The sequence below is a fragment of the Balaenoptera musculus genome, chromosome 12 (genome assembly GCF_009873245.2).
Source record: "Balaenoptera musculus isolate JJ_BM4_2016_0621 chromosome 12, mBalMus1.pri.v3, whole genome shotgun sequence".
Lineage (NCBI taxonomy): Eukaryota > Metazoa > Chordata > Mammalia > Artiodactyla > Balaenopteridae > Balaenoptera > Balaenoptera musculus.
The window spans coordinates 80,300,886-80,324,619 of NC_045796.1; the positions used below are offsets into that span (position 1 = coordinate 80,300,886).

Sequence of the window (23,734 nt, forward strand, 5' to 3'; positions counted from 1 at the left end):
TTGAGTTAAATAATTAATAACTAAATAATAGTTATCAGGTTTTTAAACACTATATCTTTACTTCAAAAAGTTCTAATTTTAAGAGTTATGTGCCTAATCCTTTATAATATATGTAATACTGGGGGCTTTAATTAATTTAAAAGATATTTTTGGCTCACTGAAACTTTTTGTAGCTTACACATTTTAACAGTTCATCTCATACTTGTCTGCTAATGACCGTGAATATTTAGAAAAATGCAACAACATCCAATCTAGGTCACATTAAAAGTTTTATTAAAATTATTATTGCCTTATAGTTAGATGGCTGTACATTCCCACTTATATATTTTACCTTTTGGGTTTGTGAGCTCATTCAAATTTACGATGACGGTTTAAGTCTCCGTGTTCTATGATTGTGGCCAGAAATATAGTCAAAGATGAAGGAAAGATTTTCCACTGAAATAATTATTGGAGGGATGGATGGTTCCTATGACTCTTATTTGAGGTTAATAAATCATATGGACATGTTTTCAAAGCCTTCAACTCCAAATTACATCGCTGAGCCACAGAACTGGGACAGTTAGTTAGGCGACACTGAGCCCCCAGGGGGTGGCAGAGGCGTGGCTAGGAAGTAACCCGACAAAGGACGTGCTCCTTACTCTGTGCTGTCTCACGATTGCCGTGTCAGGGATGGAGTGTCTCACCAGGGCTGAAGCAGACATCGTGTTGCTGGTGGATGGATCGTGGAGCATCGGCCGGGCGAATTTTAGAACTGTGAGAAGCTTCATCTCTCGTATCGTGGAAGTCTTTGAGATTGGCCCCAAAAGAGTACAGATTGGTAGGTGTGACAACATTGAAGGCATTTAGACGTCTTCGTCATGCTCTTTTATATATGCTAATGCCAATGGTGTCCTTTTAGCCCTTGCTCAGTATAGCGGGGACCCCAGAACAGAGTGGCAGTTAAACGCTCACAAAGACAAGAAGAGCTTGTTACAGGCTGTGGCAAACCTACCTTACAAAGGAGGCAATACCCTCACAGGTGAGTCAGGTGCTCCAGCGCGCTGTCAGCTCCTGCTTTCGGTCAGAGCTTGTGGCTGAGTAATGATGTGACCGATTCTCTTTTAACAATCCCACTAGGCATGGCTTTGAATTTCATTCGCCAGCAGAGCTTCAAGCCCCAAGCTGGCATGAGACCTCGAGCTCGAAAAATTGGCGTTCTCATCACTGACGGAAAATCACAAGATGACGTTGAGGCACCTTCAAAAAAACTCAAGGATGAAGGCGTGGAGCTGTTTGCTGTTGGTAAGCATGGACGGGAATTGCCACGCCCCCAGGGGTGACAAATGTGCCGAGGATATTTCTGTAAAGATATTTTCTGAAGCATGAAAAAACAAACAGACACACTTGCCCTATCACGTTATTTATCAAAATAATGTACCAGGAAGTTCGTTCGTGTTTTTCTTTTCTCCTTGTAATGGGACGAAACTACATGGCTTCTTGGAAGGGAGTAATGAATCAAGAGGACAAATGTACTATTAATAGGATTCAGGAAATTCTTGTTTGGTTTTCCACAGCACCATGTTTATTTTTGATATCCGTTATTTCACTTTCCAGAAAAAACACTGAAGAGACACTTTTTGATGGGGAATCAGTGCTAGAAGCATTTAGAAGAAGCTAAACAAAATAGCCTTTAGTTTATATTATTTTTTGTTTCTATTTTATATATGTAATCATTTTATTATTCAGGAAAATCATACATACATTCTAGTTAACATTGAATATATAAGGGTAGCCCATGAAATATTTGCTTTGTTCCATTAATTTTTTTCTGAGACATGCTTTTAATTTGTGTACATCCATTTTCCCCAAGGTATTAAAAATGCTGATGAAGTTGAGTTAAAGATGATCGCAACAGATCCCGATGATACCCATGCATACAATGTGGCGGATTTTGAGTCCCTCTCCAGGATCGTGGATGACCTCGTCGTCAACTTGTGTAACAGCGTCAAAGGTCCAGGTGAGGTTAGCCCAGGGTTTCTCACCCTCAGCACTATTGGTATTTTGGTCCAGATAATTCTTTTCAGGATGGAGGAAGTGGATTCTTTTGTGCCTTGTGAGAAATTTTGCAGCATCCCTGGACTCTTCCCGCTGGAATACCAGTAACATCCCCTGAGTCATGACAACTAAAAATATCTTCAGAATTTGCCAGATGTCTGCTGGGGAGAATACTGCCTCCAGCTGAGAATCATTGATTTAGTCCCTGATTTTTTTCTGATGGCATCAAACTGTACATGACTTCTAGCTTATTTGAGGATACATTTAGTTTATATGTGCCTGCACCACACACACACACACACACACACACACACACACACACACACACACGCAAGTGAGATTGGGGAAGAAAGAGAGATGCTTTCTTTCCTGGTGTATATCTATTCTCTGGTAAAGCATCTTCACTCTATATAACTATTAAATGGTTGTTCTCAGACTTTTATTTTCTAAAGTTTGCTGCCTTTTGTTTTTGATTAGAAATGGAAGAGGGGTCTTATATATGATTCGCTTTGCCCCAACTACAGATGATCACATTTGATACTTTGCACTTGTAACCTCTAAATATAAAGACAAATTACAATTTTAGAATTTGGACTTTTAGAAAGGATATCATCTCTCTTTACCACTGAAGAAACAGATTTAGAGAAGTTCAATTACTTACTCAAGGCCAAATGGGTAAAGACATTTTGAGAGGTCCTTGAAAAAAGGTAGCTATTGATAAGGAATTAAGATTTAGAAATAAAATTATGGAAGTGAATTTTTAGTGACAAGGAGTGGCATAAAATGATTACTATTTGTGTAAACCATAAGGCAAAAAACATGGTAAGCACCAAATTGAAGGTTTTTGGAAAACTAATGATAAAAACTATGGTTCTTATTATATGAGAAAAATTTCTTTTAAATACATGTAGATTCTGGTAAAGATTGTCTTTCACTAATTTATTCTGGTTTTGGAAAGTTGGAATGAGTTTAATACATAAAGTGGTAGAAATGTTTCACATGCTTTGGATACTGAGGATACATTTATTTGAATGTTCCTTCTTGAATTTCTCTCTCCAAAAGTTTGCAGATTTTCTTTTTGGATTTTGAACAATAGACTGACCTTTTCCCAGGAGAAACAGACCAGCCAGGAATCCAGAATTTGTAGGCATCTGGCTCTGGATTAGCTGAGAGAGTTGCGGTTTTATTCAGTTGGAGAGAATTTTGAGTGGGGATGAAAACATCTTTTATCTTTTTTTCTTTATTTTTTTTTACATCAGCTACGTAATAGTTGCATTCATTTAGTTTCCCAGACAGTAAAATTGCTTGATAATTTTGTAGGCTTGATTATGACCCAAGTACAGTAAAGGTTAGGATACTAAGAATGGAAATTCTTTTTCTCAGCTTTGGCTTCCAAAGAAAGTAGAAAGAGTTTACATGAGAATGATTTGCCATGCTCACAGAGTCACTGCATTTGTTCTCGTATAATTATTATTTGGAACATCTTTCTAACGGTCCTAATGAGCCTAATATTTCTATTTTCATTGATATTTATTCCAAATATTTTTCTGTGTCAGTCATTTCACCTATACTTATGAACAGAGAAAACAATCACAGGCAGTAGGATATTCCCGAACTTTAGAAGACTTGGTGGTTTCTCCTGTCTCCTGAGTGAGAAAATGGTTAGCTTCTCGTACCACTGAATTAGATCTTGTAAAGGAACTAAACATGAATAGGAAGCCAATTCTGTCTTCACAGAGTATAACTTACAGTTATGGAGATAAGACATGAATATAAATAGTCAATAAGATAATGAGGGCAGTGAACTTGGATGGTGCCAAGAGTGATAAAGGCAGTGGAGCTGTCAGGACTCATGGTGTCATTGACTGGTATATGTACAAGGTTAGAGACCAGAGCAAGTATCCAAGGCTAAGTCAGAGGTTTTGAGTCTAGGTGACTGATAAACTGTGGTGCTTTCAGGAAGAGGGGGAGCAACTTTTCATGAAAGATAATGAGCTCAGGTTTGAATTTCCTGAGGCTGAAGAACCCTTTGGCCACCCATTCAGAGAGGACTTATGAGTATTGGGCCTCTAAGCTGATTTACCGTAACTTCTTAGTATGTGAAAGAATACATGTAAAAGCTTGAAATATGGAGAGGAATACCATTTCAACCAAATTTAAATGTCATCGCCTTGCTATAATAATGAAAAAAGTGTATGTACTTCATTTCCACGTGCAGGTGACTTGGAAGCACCTTCCAACCTAGTTATTTCTGAGCAGACCCATCGTTCTATGAGAGTGAGCTGGACACCTCCTTCTGACAGCGTGGATAGATACAAGGTGGAATACTACCCAGTTTCTGGAGGGAAACGGCAAGAAGTGAGTAGACAACAGCTACAACCCGCTCCTTCCTGGTCCTGAGATTGGGTCCTCCTCCTTAGGGCTCTGAGAGGAATGCTGGGGGGAGGTAGGGGGCAGAACTGAGTCCAAGATGGCGCTCTCCATTTCTTTCTAGGCAAGCACTTCCATTTGGGCTTAATTAGAGGGAAAGAGCTTTGCTTAATTTCTTATGGTTTTTTAATTAAGTATTTTTAATTGAGGATTAAGAGGATGCTTAATTTATTCATGATTTTATATTAGAATCATCGAGTAGGAAGAGAACATCGAAGACCTTCTAGTTTTACCCACTAATTTTACAAATAAGGAAACAACAGCTGGGAGAATAAACTGTATGAATTGTCCAAGATCTCATCGTAATCTGGTGGTTTCCAGAAACAAAAGACAATGGTCTCATTAAAACATAATTTCTAAGGTCATTGTAGTTAACTACTTCACAATTATAGGAGAAGAGAGGGAAGTGATTATAACATAAGTTGTTATTCTTTTTAAAATTTTTCCCCTAGTTTTATGTGAGCCGATTGGAAAGTAGCACAGTACTGAAAGATCTGAAGCCTGAAACTGAGTATGTTGTTAATGTGTATTCTGTGGTAGAAGATGAATACAGTGAGCCTCTGAAGGGCACAGAAAAAACCTGTAAGTCAGATTTTTAAAAAAATCTTCTCATTGTTTTATTTTTTAAGATAAAGAGGTGACAGCCCTTGTGGGATTTTTTTTGTGTTCTTTTTAAAAAATTTTTATCGAAATGTAGTTGATTTACAGTGTTGTGTTAGTTTCAGGTGCACAGCAAAGTGATTCAGTTATACGTATACATTCTTTTTTAGATTCTTTTCCCTTCTAGGTTATTACAAGATATTGAGTAGAGTTCCCTGTGCTATACAGTAGGTCCTTGTTGGTTATCTATTTTATATATAGTAGTGTGTATATGTTAACCCCAAACTCCTAATTTCTCTGTCCCCCCTACCCCGATCCTCTTTGGTAACCATAAGTTTGTTTTCTACGTCTGTGAGTCTATTTGTGTTTTGTTAAATAAGTTCATTTGTACCGTGTGGGACTTCTGTCAGCCTTCCAAATCATTCCTTTATTCGATATCCATTCAACACATATTTACTGAATGCGTACTTTGTGCAGGTCCTGAATAAATACTCTGTGGTTTTCTGCTTTTACTGGCTGCTCCTGCCATCATGGGACCTGGCTGGGTAGTCATGGTCTGAGATATCTTAGAGGGAAAAGTACCTTTAACAGTTATCCACTTCTTAAGGGAAGATACCATGTGGGGAGTGGGACTCAGATTACCTGGAAGAGCAGCTTGCAGGAGTGACCCAGCTCAGTTCTTCCTGTGGGCAGTGAGAGCTCCCCTTTTTTTTACTGACTCTTTACTGGAGAAGCTCTAATGCCTTTGGCTTTGAGTAGAGCTTTGGGGAACGATGTTCCTCACTCCTATTCCTGGTAGGGTTTCTGAAGCCATATGAAACTACTCTTTCCTTCTGCCATCTTCGTGGCTGGGCTCCAGGAAGAAGGGAGGCCTCTTACGAGAGGGAGGAGTGGGCGTCACTGCATCGCCTCTACTTACTGCTCAGTCCCTTAGGTCTTTATCTCTTCTCTTAGTTCCCTTTATGTTAGACCGTCAGAGGTGGGAAATAATGTATTTCATAATGCAGGATTAATCTGCTAATTCCTTAAAACTTTAAACTCAATCTTAGGACAAAAAAATAGAAAGCTGTGTAGGTGTTAAGTGGAGAGAAGGCAGTAAGCCTTTTACTCTGCCTCGTGGGCTAATCTTCTTTCTGAAGAATCCCCTAAGTTCCACTTATTAATAGATGGCACTCTCATTTAAAATTTTTTAAAAAGAAAAATGAAATGAAATATGATGTTGGCTTTTTATGTATGAAATTTTATGGTTGAAGAATGAAAATTGTCAACTTACAGATGTTCCAGAAAAAGGGATTGAAATCTCAGGAAGTTGGTCTCTGTTTTGGCTTCCACGTGAACTCACTAGAATGCCATTTTACACTTAAACTTCTTTGCTCTATGAAATAGTTATCACATGCAGTCCTAGTAGAGGTGGCGATAAACAATGAGATTGGGTTTTCGCGGGGAGAGGAAAGGGTTATATTAACTCTCATTGATTTCTCACAGCAACCTATTTTCTATTTAGCATATACAAATATCAATAACTAAGTAGGAAACGATTGAAAAATGGGTAGACTGACAAGAACTAGACTGGTGTCTTCTTTTCCATTCCAACAGTGCCGGTGCCCGTGGTCAGCCTGAACATTTACGACATTGGCTCGACCACCATGCACGTGCAGTGGCAGCCAGTGGGGGGCGCTACTGGCTACTCCTTGTCCTACGAACCCATCAACGCCACAGAGCCGACCAAACCCAAAGAGGTGGGAGGCGTTTGTTTCTTTATTGTTGGGTCTTCCTGGGACTTCAGGGTTGCAGAGTCCCCATTAAGGGGCAGTTACTCACGAGCTCATTTATAACTTTACACCCGAAGCAGAAAAACACAAGATTAGATTTGTGACCTGTGACGAATCTTAAAAAAAATCAGCGTGAGAAAGGAAATGCAGGGCAGAGAAATGAAAAATCAAAGTTGTGTGAAAATCTAGCAGTCACAGATTGGTGTAATTGTCCATCCCCTGTTAGTGGAAACGTCTAATTTGAATGTGTTGTCTCCCCTCGGCATGTCCATCGGCAGATGCGCTTGGAGCCGACAGTGACCAACGTGCAGCTGAGTGACCTCTTCCCCAACACTGAGTACGCGGTCACGGTCCAGGCCTCCCTTCACGACCTCACCAGCGACCCCTTCACTGCGAGGGAGGTCACCTGTAAGACGTCGCCAGTTCTCCTTCTTCCCTTACTGCTGTGAATACAACATGTTCCTTAGGCTTCTTCTTTCACCCGATCGTGCTAACGATAATTTTGATAATCTGTGTGTCAGTTGTAGGGTTATTACTTATGGCAATCTAATTTGAGAATTAAGGTTATTTCTGGACTTATGGCAGCATCTTAAATTGATTGTAAGATTCACATTTATTTTCCCATATTTTGAGATGTATCTTACAGTCAATGGTGTCTTACAATTGCTCTTGGCGAGGTGTCAGTCAGGGAATAGAACATAAAATAACGGTGCATCTTACAATCCCTATTGTTGTAGATGCATGGCACTGGTGAGAAGGGAATGTCGGGTGAGTGTAGTTTTGGAGGAAGGTACTAGGTTTAAGATCAAGATGTTCCAAGTTCTCGTTGAAGTAGAAACTATGGCACACACGAATAAGTCTGTTTCTGTTAAGTAAATTGACTCAATCCCCAAACATACCGATCATCTACGACACTCCAGTCCTGCGCTTAGGTGTTGAGAATGTACTGATAAAAATGTAGAGCAGCGTGGAGGACCCGGACCCTTTCGTGGTTTGCACTTCGCTTGTGTGTATTGTTCAGCCCCTTTTGTGTTTCTGGGTTGCTTCACTAGCATTTAGGTGCTTTTCCTTGGAAAGTGACAGTGATTGTTCTTAGGCTCCTGGCCTTACGCAGCCGGTAGTTTTGTTTCATGCTTCTCGAGGTGGGCATACTGGGATTCTAAGTATGTCTTGGCTTAAATTTTGTGAGTCTCAGACCACATTTCGAAGGAAATTAAGAAGTTGGAAGAAACGTTCAAGGGGGAACGGCGTTGAGACAGAAGCATGATGAGGCAGAAAAGAGAAACCCCACAAGGTGAAGCAGGATACAGTCACTGACAACAAATAATCATCTGTCACGTGTCGGATCCTATCTGGAGCTGGTGGTTTGCGGCAGTGGGTTGACGGCAGGTGGAGAGAGTGGGGAGCCAGCCAGGCGTGGAAACGTGTTCTGGGAGTGCTGGGCGAGGGGACCCGAGTCATAGTGGGGTGAAAGACGAATGCAGCTATGGATTTGGATGTGGGGCTAGACTGCAGCAGTAGGGCAGGCGAGGGCACAGAGAGGCGCTGAGAGACGAAAACATTGAAGGGATGGAGGTGCAGAAACATGGAAGTGGAGACAGAGATTCAGGAAGAGAGACGTACAGACTTGAAAGGAGAGACAAAGGAGGTTGATGAAAGAGGCAGCTCGCGAGAGTGAGATACGTCTCAAATAACAAGAGAAAATCTCTCCATTAGTTCTCCTCCTCCTTGTCCTTTTTAAGGTAAAGCTTTGTTCGACTTGGTGAAAATTTATCATTTGGATTTTCTTCTAACCGTTTGGGTTCCTGTGGGTTTTCTCGTAAGCTTATTGGTTGCTTAATTTCGGCTTATCTTCATGCTTCACTCTTGTAACCATTTGTTTTTCTATCATGTTCTTCAGGAAGCATGACTCATGTTGATTTCTATCTTAACCAATTTAAATATCTGATAAAGACACGTGAGCTGTACATTTATGGTGAATTATGATCTATTATAGCTGAGCAACAAGTAAGAGCTTATTTAAATAGAGTGGGAAAAAGTTAACATATAAATGAGAAGTTAGAGTTGTGATAAAAATTTAAATTTATCCTGTTTTTAAAAAGCCTCCTTAAGAAGAATTCAGCTGTACCTGGTAGAATCAAAGTGCTTTTATCATCATAGCCAATTTGTTTAGTTACTTTGCTGCACACCTTTAAGTTTTCTCCAAACAACTTCTTGAAAGCTTGTGTGGATGCTTTAGAGCTCTGTGGCTGAGAACCACATCTGGCCCTAATTTCTCATGCATTTCCAGTGCCTTTGCCCAGTCCTCGAGACCTGAAACTCAGAGATGTGACTCACAGCACCATGAACGTCTTATGGGAACCTGCACCTGGAAAAGTGCGTAAATACATTGTTCGCTACAAAACACCAGAAGAGGATGCCAAAGAGGTAGGCTGAGGTTGGAAGGGGTTTAGAAATATTTGTTTAGTCCTAGTAGGTTTAGCAGAAGAACCTAAACAAGTATAGCGTGTTTTGAATACTCGTCACTTTATGAACATAGTGTTGGAAACGTTATATATTTACAGAGCACTATTTGAATATTGATAATATATTGGACTGTCTTGCATTTAGTTTAGAAATGTTCTGCTGTGTGACATTAATCCTGAAAACATCACCCTTTGTAGGTAAAGAGTTATAGAATCTAGGTGGCATTTCACTCTCCTCCAGATGCTTAATATGGTGCTCCGCATTCTACGAATTACTAAAAAATGGCATAATAATGTTTCTAAAAATGAAAGCTAGCCAGGGGATGCAGGAAAGAAGAGGGGGAGTTTGTCAGGGAATAGGAAGATAGGCCACTTGAGCAGGACAGAGGGAAAGTCGGAATATAATGTCAGAGGATTGTCCCTTTGGCTTTGAGCATTTTTGAGGTGATGCTGAGATGGGGAGTTATTTCCATGACAACCCGCTTCAAAGTGGAAGCAAACTGAGGAGCTTCACCGGCGAATGGGTTTAAAACTTACGTTTGCCTGAAGGGGCATTAATGTGAGAATCCCAGAGGCACTTTTGGAAGCTAGAAATCGTTTCTCTAAGCACCCGGTTACAGACTGTGCTGGTCATTTGCATTGCACACAAGCTAATTTATACCTGTGCACACATTCATTTCATTCTGGGTTTCAATGTCAAAAGCAGTACAATGACCAGTGGGTCTAATCAGCTAAGGCACAGGAGAATTTTTCTGAAAGAAATCGCACAATGATACAAAGGGAGACGGGGAAGTGGGGGAAACGATTAGGTTGTTTGAATTCCTAGGCAGTCATCATTTACCAGACACTAGTGCCAGATACAGCTCAGTACATACATTTTTTTCCGCTTTGGAAACATTTTAAATGATCTCCAGTTCCTGGACTCTTATGCAAATTGGAAAACACTGCTGTTTTTTGTACCACAATTCTTATGCTCTTGTGCTGAGAGATATAGCCAACAACAGAGGGCTGTCAAAATTCAACTTTGTAAAAATGGTTGCACTGCTCTATTGTAGGTAGAGGTGGACAGGTCACGGACCAGCACACCTCTTAAAGACCTCATCTCACAAACCCAGTACACAGTCAGCGTGTCTGCGGTCTATGATGAGGGGGAGTCTCCCCCAGCGACTGCCCAGGAAACCACCCGTGAGTTGTGCTTACGCTTTACTGATAATTGGAAAACAACACTGCATGCACGTGTCACTGAACTAACTGGGCTATTTCGTTTCTTTAAAAAAACTTTTTTTTTATTGGTGTAGAGTCGATTTGCGATGTTGTGTTAGTTTCAGGTGTACAGCAAAGTGATTCAGTTATCCACACACACGCACATGTGTATACGTATTCCTTTTCAGATTCTTTTCCCTTATAGGTTATTACAAAATACTGAGTATAGTTCTCTGTTATTTTTGCCAGAATTTAATACTGTTTGGGTTCATAGATTGTTTTTCACTTATTTTCTTCCCATCTTCTATCTTTATGTCCATTCCTTTTATGATCATTTCTTTCCTATTAGTCTATCAGCCACTGTCACTAATTCATCTTCCAGATACTTAACCAGGGTGTGTGTGTGTGTGTGTGTGTGTGTGTGTGTGTGTAAGGGGGTGGGGAGAAAGCATATTGGACGTTTTCTCTGGAAAGTTATCAGTTTTTTTTGAGATCTTACTATATGTAAAGTGCTATCAGGGCTAACAAAATATAAGCATCTTTGCTCTCAGTAGTATTCCATTGTGAAGATAAAAAGTAACGATACATGGGATCACGTAAGGAAGGTGAGGTACATGGCACTCAGAGGAAGGGGAGATTCCACAGCGGGAAGGTGGAAGGATACAGGGCACCTGCAGGGGCCCCATCTTCCCTGCTCCATTCTGGGCCACCTCAAGGGATGTCGCTTTCTCTCCTTCTCATGCTGCTTCCATAGTATTTAACCCAATTATTATTGCCTGTTGGTCTTTTCCTATCTATTCTACTTCCCCCTCGCTCCTTCCTCATGAAGGCACAAACATATTTATTTTGCTCAGTTTTGAATCTCCAGTTTCTGACTCAGTGTTCAGCCCATCATTTCCTATTTAAATGCTGGTTAAGAAATTGAGGTCTAGAGCCAGCAGGGTTCCCAAGAACTATAATGGGAGCCACAGAGGTAACTCAAAATTTTCTAGAAAATAGAAAAGGTAAGGAGAAAAATGAATTTTAATAATGTGTTTTATTCAGCCCAGTGTATCTAAAATGTTAGCATTTCAACATTTATCCATATACTAATTATTTATATTTCACATTTTTTTTTGGTAGTAGTGTTTTTGCAATCCGGTGTGTCTTTTTTTTTTTAACATCTTTATTGAAGTATAATTGCTTTACAATGGTGTGTTAGTTTCTGCTTTAAAACAAAGTGAATCAGTTATACATATACATATGTTCCCATATATCTTCCCTCTTGCATCTCCCTCCCTCCCACCCTCCCTATCCCACCCCTCTAGGTGGTCACAAAGCACCAAGCTGATCTCCCTGTGCTATGTGGCTGCTTCCCACTAGCTATCTATTTTACATTTGGTAGTGTATATATGTCCATGACACTCTCTCACCCTGTCACATCTCACCCCTCCCCCTCCCCATATCCTCAAGTCCATTCTTTAGTAGGTCTGTGTCTTTATTCCCATCTTGCCACTAGGTTCCTCATGACCTTTTTTTTTTTTTTCCTTAGATTCCATATATATGTGTTAGCATACTGTATTTGTTTTTCTCTTTCTGACTTACTTCACTCTGTATGACAGACTCTAACTCCATCCACCTCATTACAAATACCTCCATTTCATTTCTTTTTATGGCTGAGTAATATTCCACTGTATATATGTGCCACATCTTCTTTATCCATTCATCCAATGATGGACACTTTGGTTGCTTCCACGTCCTGGCTATTGTAAATAGAGCTGCAATGAACATTTTGGTACATGACTCTTTTTGAATTATGGTTTTCTCAGGGTATATGCCCAGTAGTGGGATTGCTGGGTCGTATGGTAGTTCTATTTTTAGTTTTTTAAGGAACCTCCATACTGTTCTCCATAGTGGCTGTATCAATTTACATTCCCACCAACAGTGCAAGAGTGTTCCCTTCCCTCCACACCCTCTCCAGCATTTATTGTTTCTAGATTTTTTGATGATGGCCATTCTGACCGGTGTGAGATGATACCTCATTGTAGTTTTGATTTGCATTTCTCTAATGATTAAGGATGTTGAGCATTCTTTCATGTGTCTGTTGCCCATCTGTATATCTTCTTTGGAGAAATGTCTGTTTAGGTCTTCTGCCCATTTTTGGATTGGGTTGTTTGTTTTTTTGTTATTGAGCTGCATGAGCTGCTTGTAAATCTTGGAGATTAATCCTTTGTCAGTTGCTTCATTTGCAAATATTTTCTCCCATTCTGAGGGTTGTCTTTTGGTCTTGTTTATGGTTTCCTTTGCTGTGCAAAAGCTTTTAAGTTTCATTAGGTCCCGGTGTGTCTTAATTTACACCTTTAGCACATCTCAATTCAGATGCCTCATTTCAAATGCTCAATAGCTACATGTGGCTGGTGCCTCCCATGGTGGACAGCACAGGGAGTCTAGAGAATTTAAATGACTTGCCCAGCCTCGTCCAGGAAGCTAGTGGTGAGGGATCAGTGCTATAGTCCAGAACTTTACCTCCTATCCAGCAACTCCGTCACCAGGGGCTCAGAAGCTTCTCCTTCAGTGCCCAGCTGTCTATACATGATCAAGGCATCTTGTCAAATTTCACAGCCTCCTCCTTAACTCCAGACAGTATCCACTTCTGCTGTTTTCTTACCATGTGAAATCTCTTAGCAACTTTAATAACCTTCTTGGCATCAGTTCTTTCCTGGAAGGGTAGTGGCTAGAGACGAAAATTTGTCCATATGAGCAGGCTGACAGATTTTCATAAATACAACAGGAATTTAAAGGGAAGTAAAGGAATAGTAAAGGGAAGAAAAAGTCAAGAAGAAAGACCAGTCAAAGCCTGTCATTTAATATACTAAATTAATACTTGTTTTTAATCCTTAAGATTTCCTAAGAACTTTTAGATACATCCAAAGTGCACCCTTAATGGTTGGTTTGTTTTGCAGTTGTGCGTGTGAAAGTGGTATTATCTCAATGGGCCTTTTCATTGTAACTAATAGAAACAAATTTTTGGTGGCTCTGGCTTTTGTGTAGTTGGCTTTGGTTACCAGGAGATGATAGAGAAATAATTGACAATGAAAGCTCAGAACTGGTGTCAGACGTTCCAAATTGCTTGTGCCGCAAACCAGCTGCAGTGCCTGGTCAACAGAAGGGCTCTTAGTTGGGATTTCAGCCATCATCAGCACTGCAGGGCTAGTCCTGCCTGTGAATAGAGCTGATACAGTCAGCTTCACATTGTGTGTAAGGTTAGTGACCTGCCGGAAAAGCTTATGCGTGGATTACTTAGATCATAAGAGTTCATGGACCATGAAGGTCCATGAACCCTCTGATATTATGGGCTAAAGTCTGTGCTTCTGTACTGCTGTGCAAAAGAGTCCAGGGTTTTCCGTAGATTCTCAAAAAGCGTGAGGGACAAAACGATGAAGAACCACCGTGTTAGAACAGTATGACTAAATGGTACCTTTTAAAAAAAAAAAATCACCATTTTAATGGACGGGAAGTAGTCTATTATAGCCATAAAATGCTTGCAGTTTTCGGGGCTCTCTCTCATATTTACTTTCAAATGAACTGAATTGGTAAGATACTTGGTTCTAAGCAATGTTGTCAACCAGTTTTCCCATGTCCATTAAAATAGAACAAGGCAGTTTTATTATATTAAATTTGGGGATCACATCGAAAAACAGTCCTGCCTTTTCTCATGACAGGCACTGTGCCAGCCCCAGCAAACCTACAGATTACTGAAGTAACACCAGAGAGTTTCAGAGGGACTTGGGATCACGGAGCTTCTGATGTGTCTCTCTACAGAATCACCTGGGCACCTTCTGGAAGCACAGATAAGATGGAGGTAGTGTTAACTCTTTTTTTCTCTCTCTCTTTTTTTTTTAGATCGCATTTCATTATAGGGACTCTTGTTTGAAATATGTTATTACCTCTGTTGCCTGAAAAGCATCCTTTCCTACTAGTGACTTTTGAGCTCATGGCATGCCTCAAAGCAGGAGGAATATCTGGCTAAATGTTGTCAACCAACTGCCATGGAGTTCATGATGCACCTGTGACTTAACCTTGTGTGGGTTTGTTGTTTCTTCCTCTTCCCCTAAGACCATCCTAAATGGAGATGAGAATACTTTGCTGTTTGAAAACCTGAACCCGAACACTCTCTATGAAGTTTCTGTTACTGCCATCTATCCTGATGAGTCAGAAAGCGAAGACCTGACTGGCAGCGAGCGCACGTGTAGGTGTTCAGCCTTCAGTAGGACGTTGCTATCTTAAAATGAACAGAGTAGAGCTATGCCTATATTCGTAATATTTCCCCATATTCTGTTTTTTGTAGTGCGTTTGATACCCTTAACAACACAAGGTAAGAATTTAATTTGCTGATTGTACGGATGACCAAATAATGAATGAATGAATGAAAAATAACACAAAATCCATTGCAAACAGGCCTTCTGCTTTTAAATCGTAAGGTGTCGATTGGGACCTCTTTTAAACAGGTCTTTCTCGAAAAACGTTGCTCTTTGCTACTATGTGTTGAGGCGTCATTTGAGAGTCAATGACCGTCATTGACCGTCGGGTCAAATTTAGTTCTAAACCTAGGGGCAAGACGGGAATAAAGACACAGACCTACTAGAGAATGGACTTGAGGATACGGGGAGGGGGAAGGGTAAGCTGGGACAAAGTGAGAGAGTGGCATGGACATATATACACTACCAAACGTAAAATAGATAGCTAGTGGGAAGCAGCCGCATAGCACAGGGAGATCAGCTCGGTGCTTTGTGACCACCTAGCGGGGTGGGATAGGGAGGGTGGGAGGGAGAGAAACGCAAGAGGGAGGAGATATGGGGACATATGTATATGTATAACTGACTCACTTTGTTATACAGCAGAAACTAACACACCATTGTAAAGCAATTATACTCCAATAACGATGTTTAAAAAAAAAATTTAGTTCTAAGCCTAGAAGTATACAGCTCTCTTGATTTCCTTGGGAACAGTGCATATTTGTGGGAGAGGCATTCTCCAGTTTGTTTATTCTGTTTCTCAACAATCCTTTTTCAGCTCCGAAAAGTGGCCCACGAAACCTTCAGGTGTACAATGCAACATCTAACAGCTTGACTGTTAAGTGGGATCCTGCTAGTGGTCGTGTGCAGAAATACAGAATCACCTATCAGCCTTCAGCAGGGGAAGGCAGTGAACAGACGGTAATTCATTTGGGAAAAAACGTGACTTTTAGATAAATTCTACCCTCTCCTTCTCAGACTCCTCTCACTCCCAGTGTTTAGTTAGTCACACTTACTGTTTTGAGAGTTGCAAGATTTGCTGTATTGGATGGAATTTTTTGGCTTCATCCCTGACGGAGCCTCACAGCATCAGGCATGTGCCTCAGTGCATTCATGTTTTCCTTAGAAACTATTAGGGATGGGTCATCCACGGAGATAGCTGGATTTGTGACTCTATTTGTATTTTCATTTCTTACCTCTCTAACTTGATCAAGTGTTGAGAGTCTGCTAAACTTCCATTGTTCTAATTTTCCTGTGTTTTGCATGTCATAAGGTATCTTCTAGATCTGATGTTTCTAGATCTGGGTATCTGTTCAGCCTAACTTATACTATTTACCACTTTTATATTTATCCAAGTGGAGGTTCCTGAGAAGGATTGTAGGACTCTAAACTCGGCCTTTATCTTCGTTTTCTTCCCAGCCTTCCCGTATTTAACAGACCCCTTGTCCATTTACCTTGCTTACTTTAGTTGTCTGTCTTTGAACCTTCTTCAGCTTTGTTTTATGAAATGTGTGACCAGAACTGCACACATTACCCTGGGTCAGGAAGCAGCACAATTTTTACACAGATAGGGCGATGCTTTCTGATTTATTTCAAATACCTCTTTTGGTGAGGTCTAGCATTTTGTTGACTGTTGGGGGCTGTGATTTTTCCTCATGTTGCCTTAGAGAGAGTGAGTTATTAACTTTGAATTGTCTGACTCTCTGAGCTCCAGCAAATGGGTCATACCTCTTCCCAGTTTAGAGGCGTTAGCAGAGGTAGATGCTGGCAGTGGTTAAAGGTCTCTGAACCTGCGCAGTAAGTGGGTTTAGCTGAACTAGTGCTCTTGTGAGCTGCTGTGTTGAGGTTTCCATAGATCTAGACTTAGGTAGTGTGATACATTTGGATTAAGAATTTCTTATAGTTTATCAGTAGTAAACTAAATACCAAGTGTCATCAACTGGCTTTTATATAAAATGAGACACATCTGATGGACTGATATTTTAATGGCAGAAACAGAACTTCCGTCTGTGCCAGGCCAGATTTAGGCAAAGCTTGTCCTTAGCATTTCTGTTCTTGGTGGTACTGACCATCCAAATGCTGCCCTGGGTCTCTCTTTCCTGTCCCTCAGCTGTTTGTTATAATTAGAAGGAGTCTCATAAACGTATCCTCTGTACAGTATTAGCTGATAATCCCTTAAGGTCTGTTATTCTTAAGGATATTTGCATTTTAATGCTAGTCTGCGAAATAATCAAAGTAATGAATCACCGATGCTGGCATATTTTGGAGAGCTGGATGGGGGAAGCAGGCACACCCCATTCCGCTTCCTCATGAGGCTAGTTCTACTAAGCGGATGCTTTCAGATTTGTCAAGTATCAAATACATCGATACTTTGTTCTCATAACCTCAGATACTAAATCTGTTAGAATTAGCCACTGTGGTCCAATTTGCCCATATTGAGGAGGAGTACAGCGATTCACTGAGGCTTTCTCTGAAACGCAGACTGCTTGAGTGGATGCGTGCTAAGTGGGAAACATCTGGACCAGCCATCCCCATGTGGATTTGCGGGCCGCATGCCACTTTCATGCGATTTTAATTAGTATGGCATAAACATCTGAATCTGGTAGACCGTTAACAAATCATACAAATTTCCTTTCAGCAAGATAACTAGATGGCCTTAAGCAATGAATCAAAACCTTCAAACTCTGTAATCAGAGGATATTGAAGAAGCTTCATACCACAAGGCTGGAATCCTGAGTGTGGCCTGGCAGAGGGTCCCGTCACGTAGTTTACACAGCTCATGCTGTTAGAGGGGCAGTTTTTGAGGGGGAAAACCGAAAGCTTTAGATCTTTTGCTGAATCATTTTAATATGTTTCTTAAGCAAATAAAAAACATCTGTAAAAAGGTAAGAATAACACTTAATGGTGCAGAGCCTCTACTATCGTGCAATTCTTTGCTATCTTAAAGTTCCTTTGCAGCTCACTTATGATTAATGCCTTTTTGGGGAAGAGATCTGTGAAATGTGTTTTGGATGAAATTTCACAGTGCTGGCGGCCAGCAAGTTGAAATATCTTTTTTAAGGTCACCAGTTTAAGGCTTAAAATCCTTTTTTATGATTGAAAGTGCATATTTTACATTTAAAATTATACCCTAAGATGTATTTTCAGCTTTCACTGTGGGACCTGTTTCCAGATCTTGGCAAAGATCTCAAATAGCTCCCCTGTAGAAAGAGCTTTTTCTAACAGATCAGTGAGATGGAGAGAGCAAGGCTCACACTTATCCCTGTTTTACTCAAGACCACGATAGGAGGACGGCAAAACAGCGTGCTCCTGCAGAAGCTGAAGCCTGACACTCCTTACACCATCACTGTGTCCTCCCTGTATCCAGACGGTGAAGGCGGTCGCATGACAGGAAGGGGCAAGACCAGTAAGTGAACCCAGACTCCCACGGCTCTTTACATAACGTTCGCGGGGATGGAATCACATCTTCCTCTGGAAACCCTGGGGTGACACAGCCTTTTGCTAATCTTTTAAAAGCCATGTTAATAATGATCTTAATTGTTTTCAATATCCTTACTTGGAGTCATCTGTCTCTGTTCAAGGAGAAAGACGTTTATTACTTTCTAGGATAAGACAAACAAAAACCGCTCAGGGGCCAAAATCTCTCTGGAGAGATGAGACATGTGTCAGATGATCACAGACGTTCTTTCACTTATTCAGGACTTCAACAAATGTTTGTGGGGTGGGGAGACATCAGGGAACCTGTGTTTTGTGAGTGCTGGGTTGTTAGGACCGCACTGTGATGGGCTTTCCGTGCATTTCAGAGCCTTTGAATACTGTAAGGAACCTCAGAGTGTACGACCCTTCCACCAGCACTTTGAACGTTCGCTGGGACCATGCAGAGGGCAATCCTCGCCAGTACAAGCTCTTCTACGCACCCACAGCAGGCGGTCCGGAGGAACTGGTACTTATTTCCTGTAGGGAAAAAAGCATGTTTGTTTTAGCTGTAGCCGAATGATTGCAAAGTGGAGCTAAAGAGATAACCAATTTACCTTAGTGCTGAAGAAGTTCATATTCATTTAGTAGGACTTGACAGAGGGCGGTAGGTTGGTGTCTTGTGCCTGGGTGATCAGGGAGTTTTTTTTTTGTTTTTTTTTTTTAGAAATTCACGTTCTTTTATTTATTTATTTATGACTGTGTTGAGTCTTCGTTTCTGTGCGAGGGCTTTCTCTAGTTGCGGCAAGTGGGGACCACTCTTCATCGCGGTGCGCGGGCCTCTCACCATCGCGGCCTCTCTTGTTGTGGAGCACAGGCCCCAGATGCGCAGGCTCAGTAGTTGTGGCTCACGGGCCCAGTTGCTCCGTGGCATGTGGGATCTTCCCAGGCCAGGGCTCGAACCCGTGTCCCCTGCATTGGCAGGCAGATTCTCAACCGCTGCGCCACCAGGGAAGCCCGATCAGGGAGTTTTTGCGGGGGATTGGGGCTAGGGGAAGTAATCCTTCCAGGGAGTTCTGAGGGGGAGCCTGGGGTGAGTGTAGAGAAGTCTTTCTTCAGAGACTCTTATAACAGTTCGTCTGGGGGCACGTCGTTATATCCCGATATTACAGAACTTGCTTCTTGACTTGGTCTTGAGTTAATATTTTGAGTATTATATTATTCGAAGTATTATTTCTTTGACAGGTTTTTCAAATCAGATACTTTACATTTTATTAAAATCTTTAGGTACCAATCCCTGGGAATACCAATTATGCCATTCTTAGGAATCTGCAGCCAGATACCTCATACACTGTCACAGTCGTTCCCGTTTATTCTGAAGGTGATGGAGGACGCATATCAGATACTGGAAGGACATGTAAGTAAGAAGGCAGAAAAATATAGCTTTTTCGTGATACGCTTTGCTTTTCCGTGTGAAGGCCACATAGGCCCACTGAAGAAAATTTGGAAAATTCATGATAGAACAGAAACATAAAAATTACCCATAGTTTACCATCCAAACACCACCAACTGTTAATATTTTAGTGTATGAAATAAAAAGTTATAATGGCATTCTTCTTCTGAAATGATAATTTCAGGATTTATAAATGTGTATGTAATCACCAGTATTCTGTTTCACTCACAAAAGTTCATGAGCTTTGCTTTGTGCCTTATAAATTTGTGTGAAGCAGTGTTTTGTGATTGGCTTGCGTAGCGTCGATTGTTGAAATCTGTTCATCACATTACTTGATCGCACATTTCTCTGGTTTGCTGATGAAGTGCTTTTTGGCGCTGAAAATCCGTGTGCTTTCATTTGCCATTAACATCTTGAGAAAGCAGCGTATAGTGGTTTTACAATTCTTTCTAGTACTGCTTAAAGGCTTTGGGGCATACCTATAAATATTTCTTTGGCTTTAAAAATACACTTGCTGATGGCTAAAAGAGAGCAAATACAGATGACTTCTTTTGGCAAAAGATTAGCGGTCTGGAAAGATGATGTTATTGGCTAAACTAGAGTTTGGGGTTAATACATGGATTTAATTTGCATGTTTTCTAAGTCCCTATTGGGGCAGGTAACTGAGAACTGAGTGTATCTTTTCTCCCTCCTTTTGCCTTTTCTTTTAATCACAGAAGACATTCAGTATCTATTTGTTGAATGAGAAGGAATGAATGGGTGAATGTAGCTGATGGAACTAGATGGCTTCATCGGTGTTGTCAGTTTTCACCTAGAAGGCAGAGCTGTAAAATCCTCTGTCTCTCCATTACCTGTGTTGGAAAACGGAAGCATCTTGTCCCTTGCCCCTTGTTCTTTCGTGGCCAACCCAGTGCTATCATTGTGCTTTTACTAGCTTGTTTTTATTGGCAACAACTTTGCTTCCATATAGACCAAGGACATAGTTGGCTAATTTTGACTACATTTGGATTTGGAGAATTTTAATCTGCTTTTGTGTGTAGATAATTAGAAGTTTAAGGAGGACAGTATTTTATCCTGTTACAGAGTAGAAGTTTTGGAGAAGTGATAGCAAAAGCTTGACATACGTAAACAGATGTAAGAAATATGTGTTGGCTTTTCTTTCCTCAGTGGTGAGAGGGCTGGCAAGAAACGTCCAAGTGTACAATCCAACGCCAAACAGCCTGGACGTTCGCTGGGACTCGGCGCCTGGGCCGGTGCAGCAGTACCGCGTCGTGTATTCGCCCCTGGCTGGCCCGAGACCCTCGGAATCTGTAAGTCATGCTGTCGTCGTAGAGCTCGACAGAAGAATGCTGTAGATTTTACTGTGCCTCCTGCTCTAGTTGCTGGCCCAGAACAATAAGTCAGTTGGTGTGGCACCGGCTCTCCTGGAAACTTCCTTTCCTGATGAGCTTAGTCTCAACTTTGTGTCCTGTTTGGTTGCCTGTGAGGATGCAAGCCACGGGCATGCCCATGTGTAAGGCTTAAATGATTGCTTTTGATGAATTAAAGTAGGTGTATTAACGATAGGGTTAGTTAGCAAAAATGAATTTTGGAAAAATGCAAATTAGCTATATAAGTTAAAAGCCCCAGTAGTGAATGCAAATCATTGCTAGACCTCATCAGTATGGGTTTTTGTTGTAACATACACGTCTTTGTTATGAAAATACCTTAAAGTTTGCGTTCATTGGCTCTTAACAGGTTGCCCAATCTATCTTCAATTCATAGTACTATGCAGTTTTCTAAGTAGATTAATAATTTTGAGATCAGAAATTACTAATTTGACAAGGGATAGAACACCTGTGGGAAAGTAAATTTATAGACTAATTTAATTTACAAGTCTTTACCAAAATAGACAATGACGACGAACAAAGGTAAACAAATGAGGAGAGATAGATGTGCTCTGTAAGAATATTGATTTGTATGTCCCTGTGTATGGTAGGACACATTCAGACAGTACTGCCCTTATCCATTGCATGGAGTAGCTCTCTATTTTACCAGAGTGTGTGTGTGTGTGTGTGTGTGTGTGTGTGTGTGTGTGGTCCCTTTTCTTATGTGTATCTAACATTCGGGATGCTTTTGGGTAACTATCATGAGCCCTGGATGTTGTATTTGAGAACCTTTATAATGAACACAAACGGGAGATAGCTGAAGTCACTAAGGGTCAAGTATGAACTAACTTTTTTTGGAGAGGAAATTTCTGAGGATAAATTGCATCTAACAGTGTGGCTTGGGCAGATCTCATGAGGTAGCATAGAAGCTGGTTTCTGCTGTGCTGGGCTCAGCCTTTTACTGTAAACATTATCATGCCGACTAATAAAAGACTCAGTAAGCATTTGGGTTGTGGTCAAGCAGAATCTGGCGTGTCCTCCCCTCCAGATCGTGGTGCCGGGAAACACCCGCACGGTGCACTTGGAGCGGCTGATTCCGGACACACCCTATTCCGTGAACATCGTTGCCCTCTACCCGGACGCGGAGGGGAATCCCAGCCCTGCCCAGGGCCGCACGTGTGAGGCGGAAATCCTTTCTCCACCGGGTTCCCTTGTGACTTGGGGCGGGAGGCCTGGGGGGTGTGGGTGGTGAGTGAGGGGTGTGGGGAATCGCCTCTACCTTGCGCAGGTGAGGGGAGCACTGGGTTGCCCACAGTCACGTTCAGCCTGGAGCCTTGGGCCCATGACTGCCCTCCCAGCTGAGTGATGTCGTTTGGCCGTTTTCTCATCTGGGACCCCAGTTAAGGAGGCGTTTCTTCCCTTCTTCTGCCTGCGGTGGGTCTTCTCACCAACTGGGCACTTTGGAAGTGTTAGGGCACGGCCTCTCTGTTTCATTAAACAGGAGGTGCTTATAGCAGTTAAAATAATCCCTTTCTCTCCTAGTCTGTACTTTCAGGTTCAAACTTAGCTCTCTGTCACTGGAAGCTCTCTGTCTCTGTCACATGTAATCGTAGCTCTGAATGCAGCACTTTCTACTGTTTATGGTTTCACATTAGAGCCGTACATGTGTATTTCATCATAAGGGAGTAAGCAACCCAGAGAGTGGTGAAGTACCGGGGTACAGTTACTCTGCCCTGGGTTCCATTCTTTCGTGCCCCTCCCTCCACCCCTGTGTCCACTATGGTCAGAGACAGGAAACCAACTCTGTTGTATTTATTTATTTAGTACCACGAAGTGGACCAAGAAATCTGAGAGTCTTTGGGGAGACAACCAACAGCCTCTCGGTAGCCTGGGACCACGCTGATGGGCCGGTTCAGCAATACAGGATCATTTATTCTCCCACCGTTGGTGACCCAATCGATGAATACGTGAGTCTGTCACTCTTTCATCTGAGCATTGTGTAATCTGTCACCAGGTTGGAGGGTGAAAGGAAGCTTTCTTCTTTAGGAAGTGCTGTGATTACAGTTGAGTCTTTCTCTGATGTGATCTTGGGGCCACCTGCACAATCAGTATCTTTGGGCTCATTTCTCTTCTACGCACAGGTTGAAAAATTATCTTATCTCATAAAAATGTGTATTTCTAACTATCTAATTATACCATAGGAACTGAGTCGGTGAAACATGGTACCTATTATTCTGAGCTACCTAACTTAATGTTCGAGTTATGTGACTCTCTAAATCTTAACCTTTCTTGAAATACAATTCCTCCACAAGGTCTCCCTTCAATACTCCAGGGCTAATCAAGCTCTCTTTGCTCTGAATTTAACATTTTTGGGTACACTTTGGTTTTGGAGTATACATACTCTCATATTAGCTTTAAACTTTTTGAATGTCATATTTTGTCACTCCAGAACCAGATTCAAGTTTCTTCTAACTTCCTCCTAGCCCTCAGTATGTATATCCATCCATTATGGATGGAAAAACTCACTACTTTCTTTAAAGTCTAGTGATTCATTGATGTGATAGTTTAGTAGACTCTTACACAGAATGTTGATTGTAAGGCAGTGAGGTCTGTGGTTTGTAGCCATTTTGCCACATACATCCTCTTTGATGGTTCTCCCTTCATTATCCCCATGTTATAAAATATGATATCTACTTGAACTTGATATATTAGGCTTTAATTC

General features: G+C 41.3%; 1 protein-coding gene across 4 annotated transcripts in view; it reads left to right on the forward strand.

The window, feature by feature from the left end:
• Window positions 1-23,734, forward strand: part of COL12A1 (collagen type XII alpha 1 chain) — a 119,308-nt gene that overhangs the window by 46,153 nt on the left and 49,421 nt on the right. For 3 of the 4 annotated variants that reach the window (XM_036870924.1, XM_036870928.1, XM_036870927.1), the window contains 20 exons: window positions 668-817; window positions 899-1,018; window positions 1,117-1,281; window positions 1,850-1,996; window positions 4,253-4,392; window positions 4,917-5,046; window positions 6,661-6,803; window positions 7,115-7,244; window positions 9,127-9,263; window positions 10,357-10,486; window positions 14,206-14,345; window positions 14,600-14,732; window positions 14,832-14,858; window positions 15,557-15,699; window positions 18,055-18,184; window positions 18,582-18,721; window positions 19,480-19,609; window positions 20,813-20,955; window positions 22,061-22,190; window positions 22,837-22,979. In XM_036870924.1, coding sequence (XP_036726819.1) covers window positions 668-817; window positions 899-1,018; window positions 1,117-1,281; window positions 1,850-1,996; window positions 4,253-4,392; window positions 4,917-5,046; window positions 6,661-6,803; window positions 7,115-7,244; window positions 9,127-9,263; window positions 10,357-10,486; window positions 14,206-14,345; window positions 14,600-14,732; window positions 14,832-14,858; window positions 15,557-15,699; window positions 18,055-18,184; window positions 18,582-18,721; window positions 19,480-19,609; window positions 20,813-20,955; window positions 22,061-22,190; window positions 22,837-22,979 — 2,651 coding nt within the window. The remainder of the gene's footprint in view (window positions 1-667; window positions 818-898; window positions 1,019-1,116; window positions 1,282-1,849; window positions 1,997-4,252; window positions 4,393-4,916; window positions 5,047-6,660; window positions 6,804-7,114; window positions 7,245-9,126; window positions 9,264-10,356; window positions 10,487-14,205; window positions 14,346-14,599; window positions 14,733-14,831; window positions 14,859-15,556; window positions 15,700-18,054; window positions 18,185-18,581; window positions 18,722-19,479; window positions 19,610-20,812; window positions 20,956-22,060; window positions 22,191-22,836; window positions 22,980-23,734) is intronic. The other variant, XM_036870926.1, reaches the window with a different exon arrangement.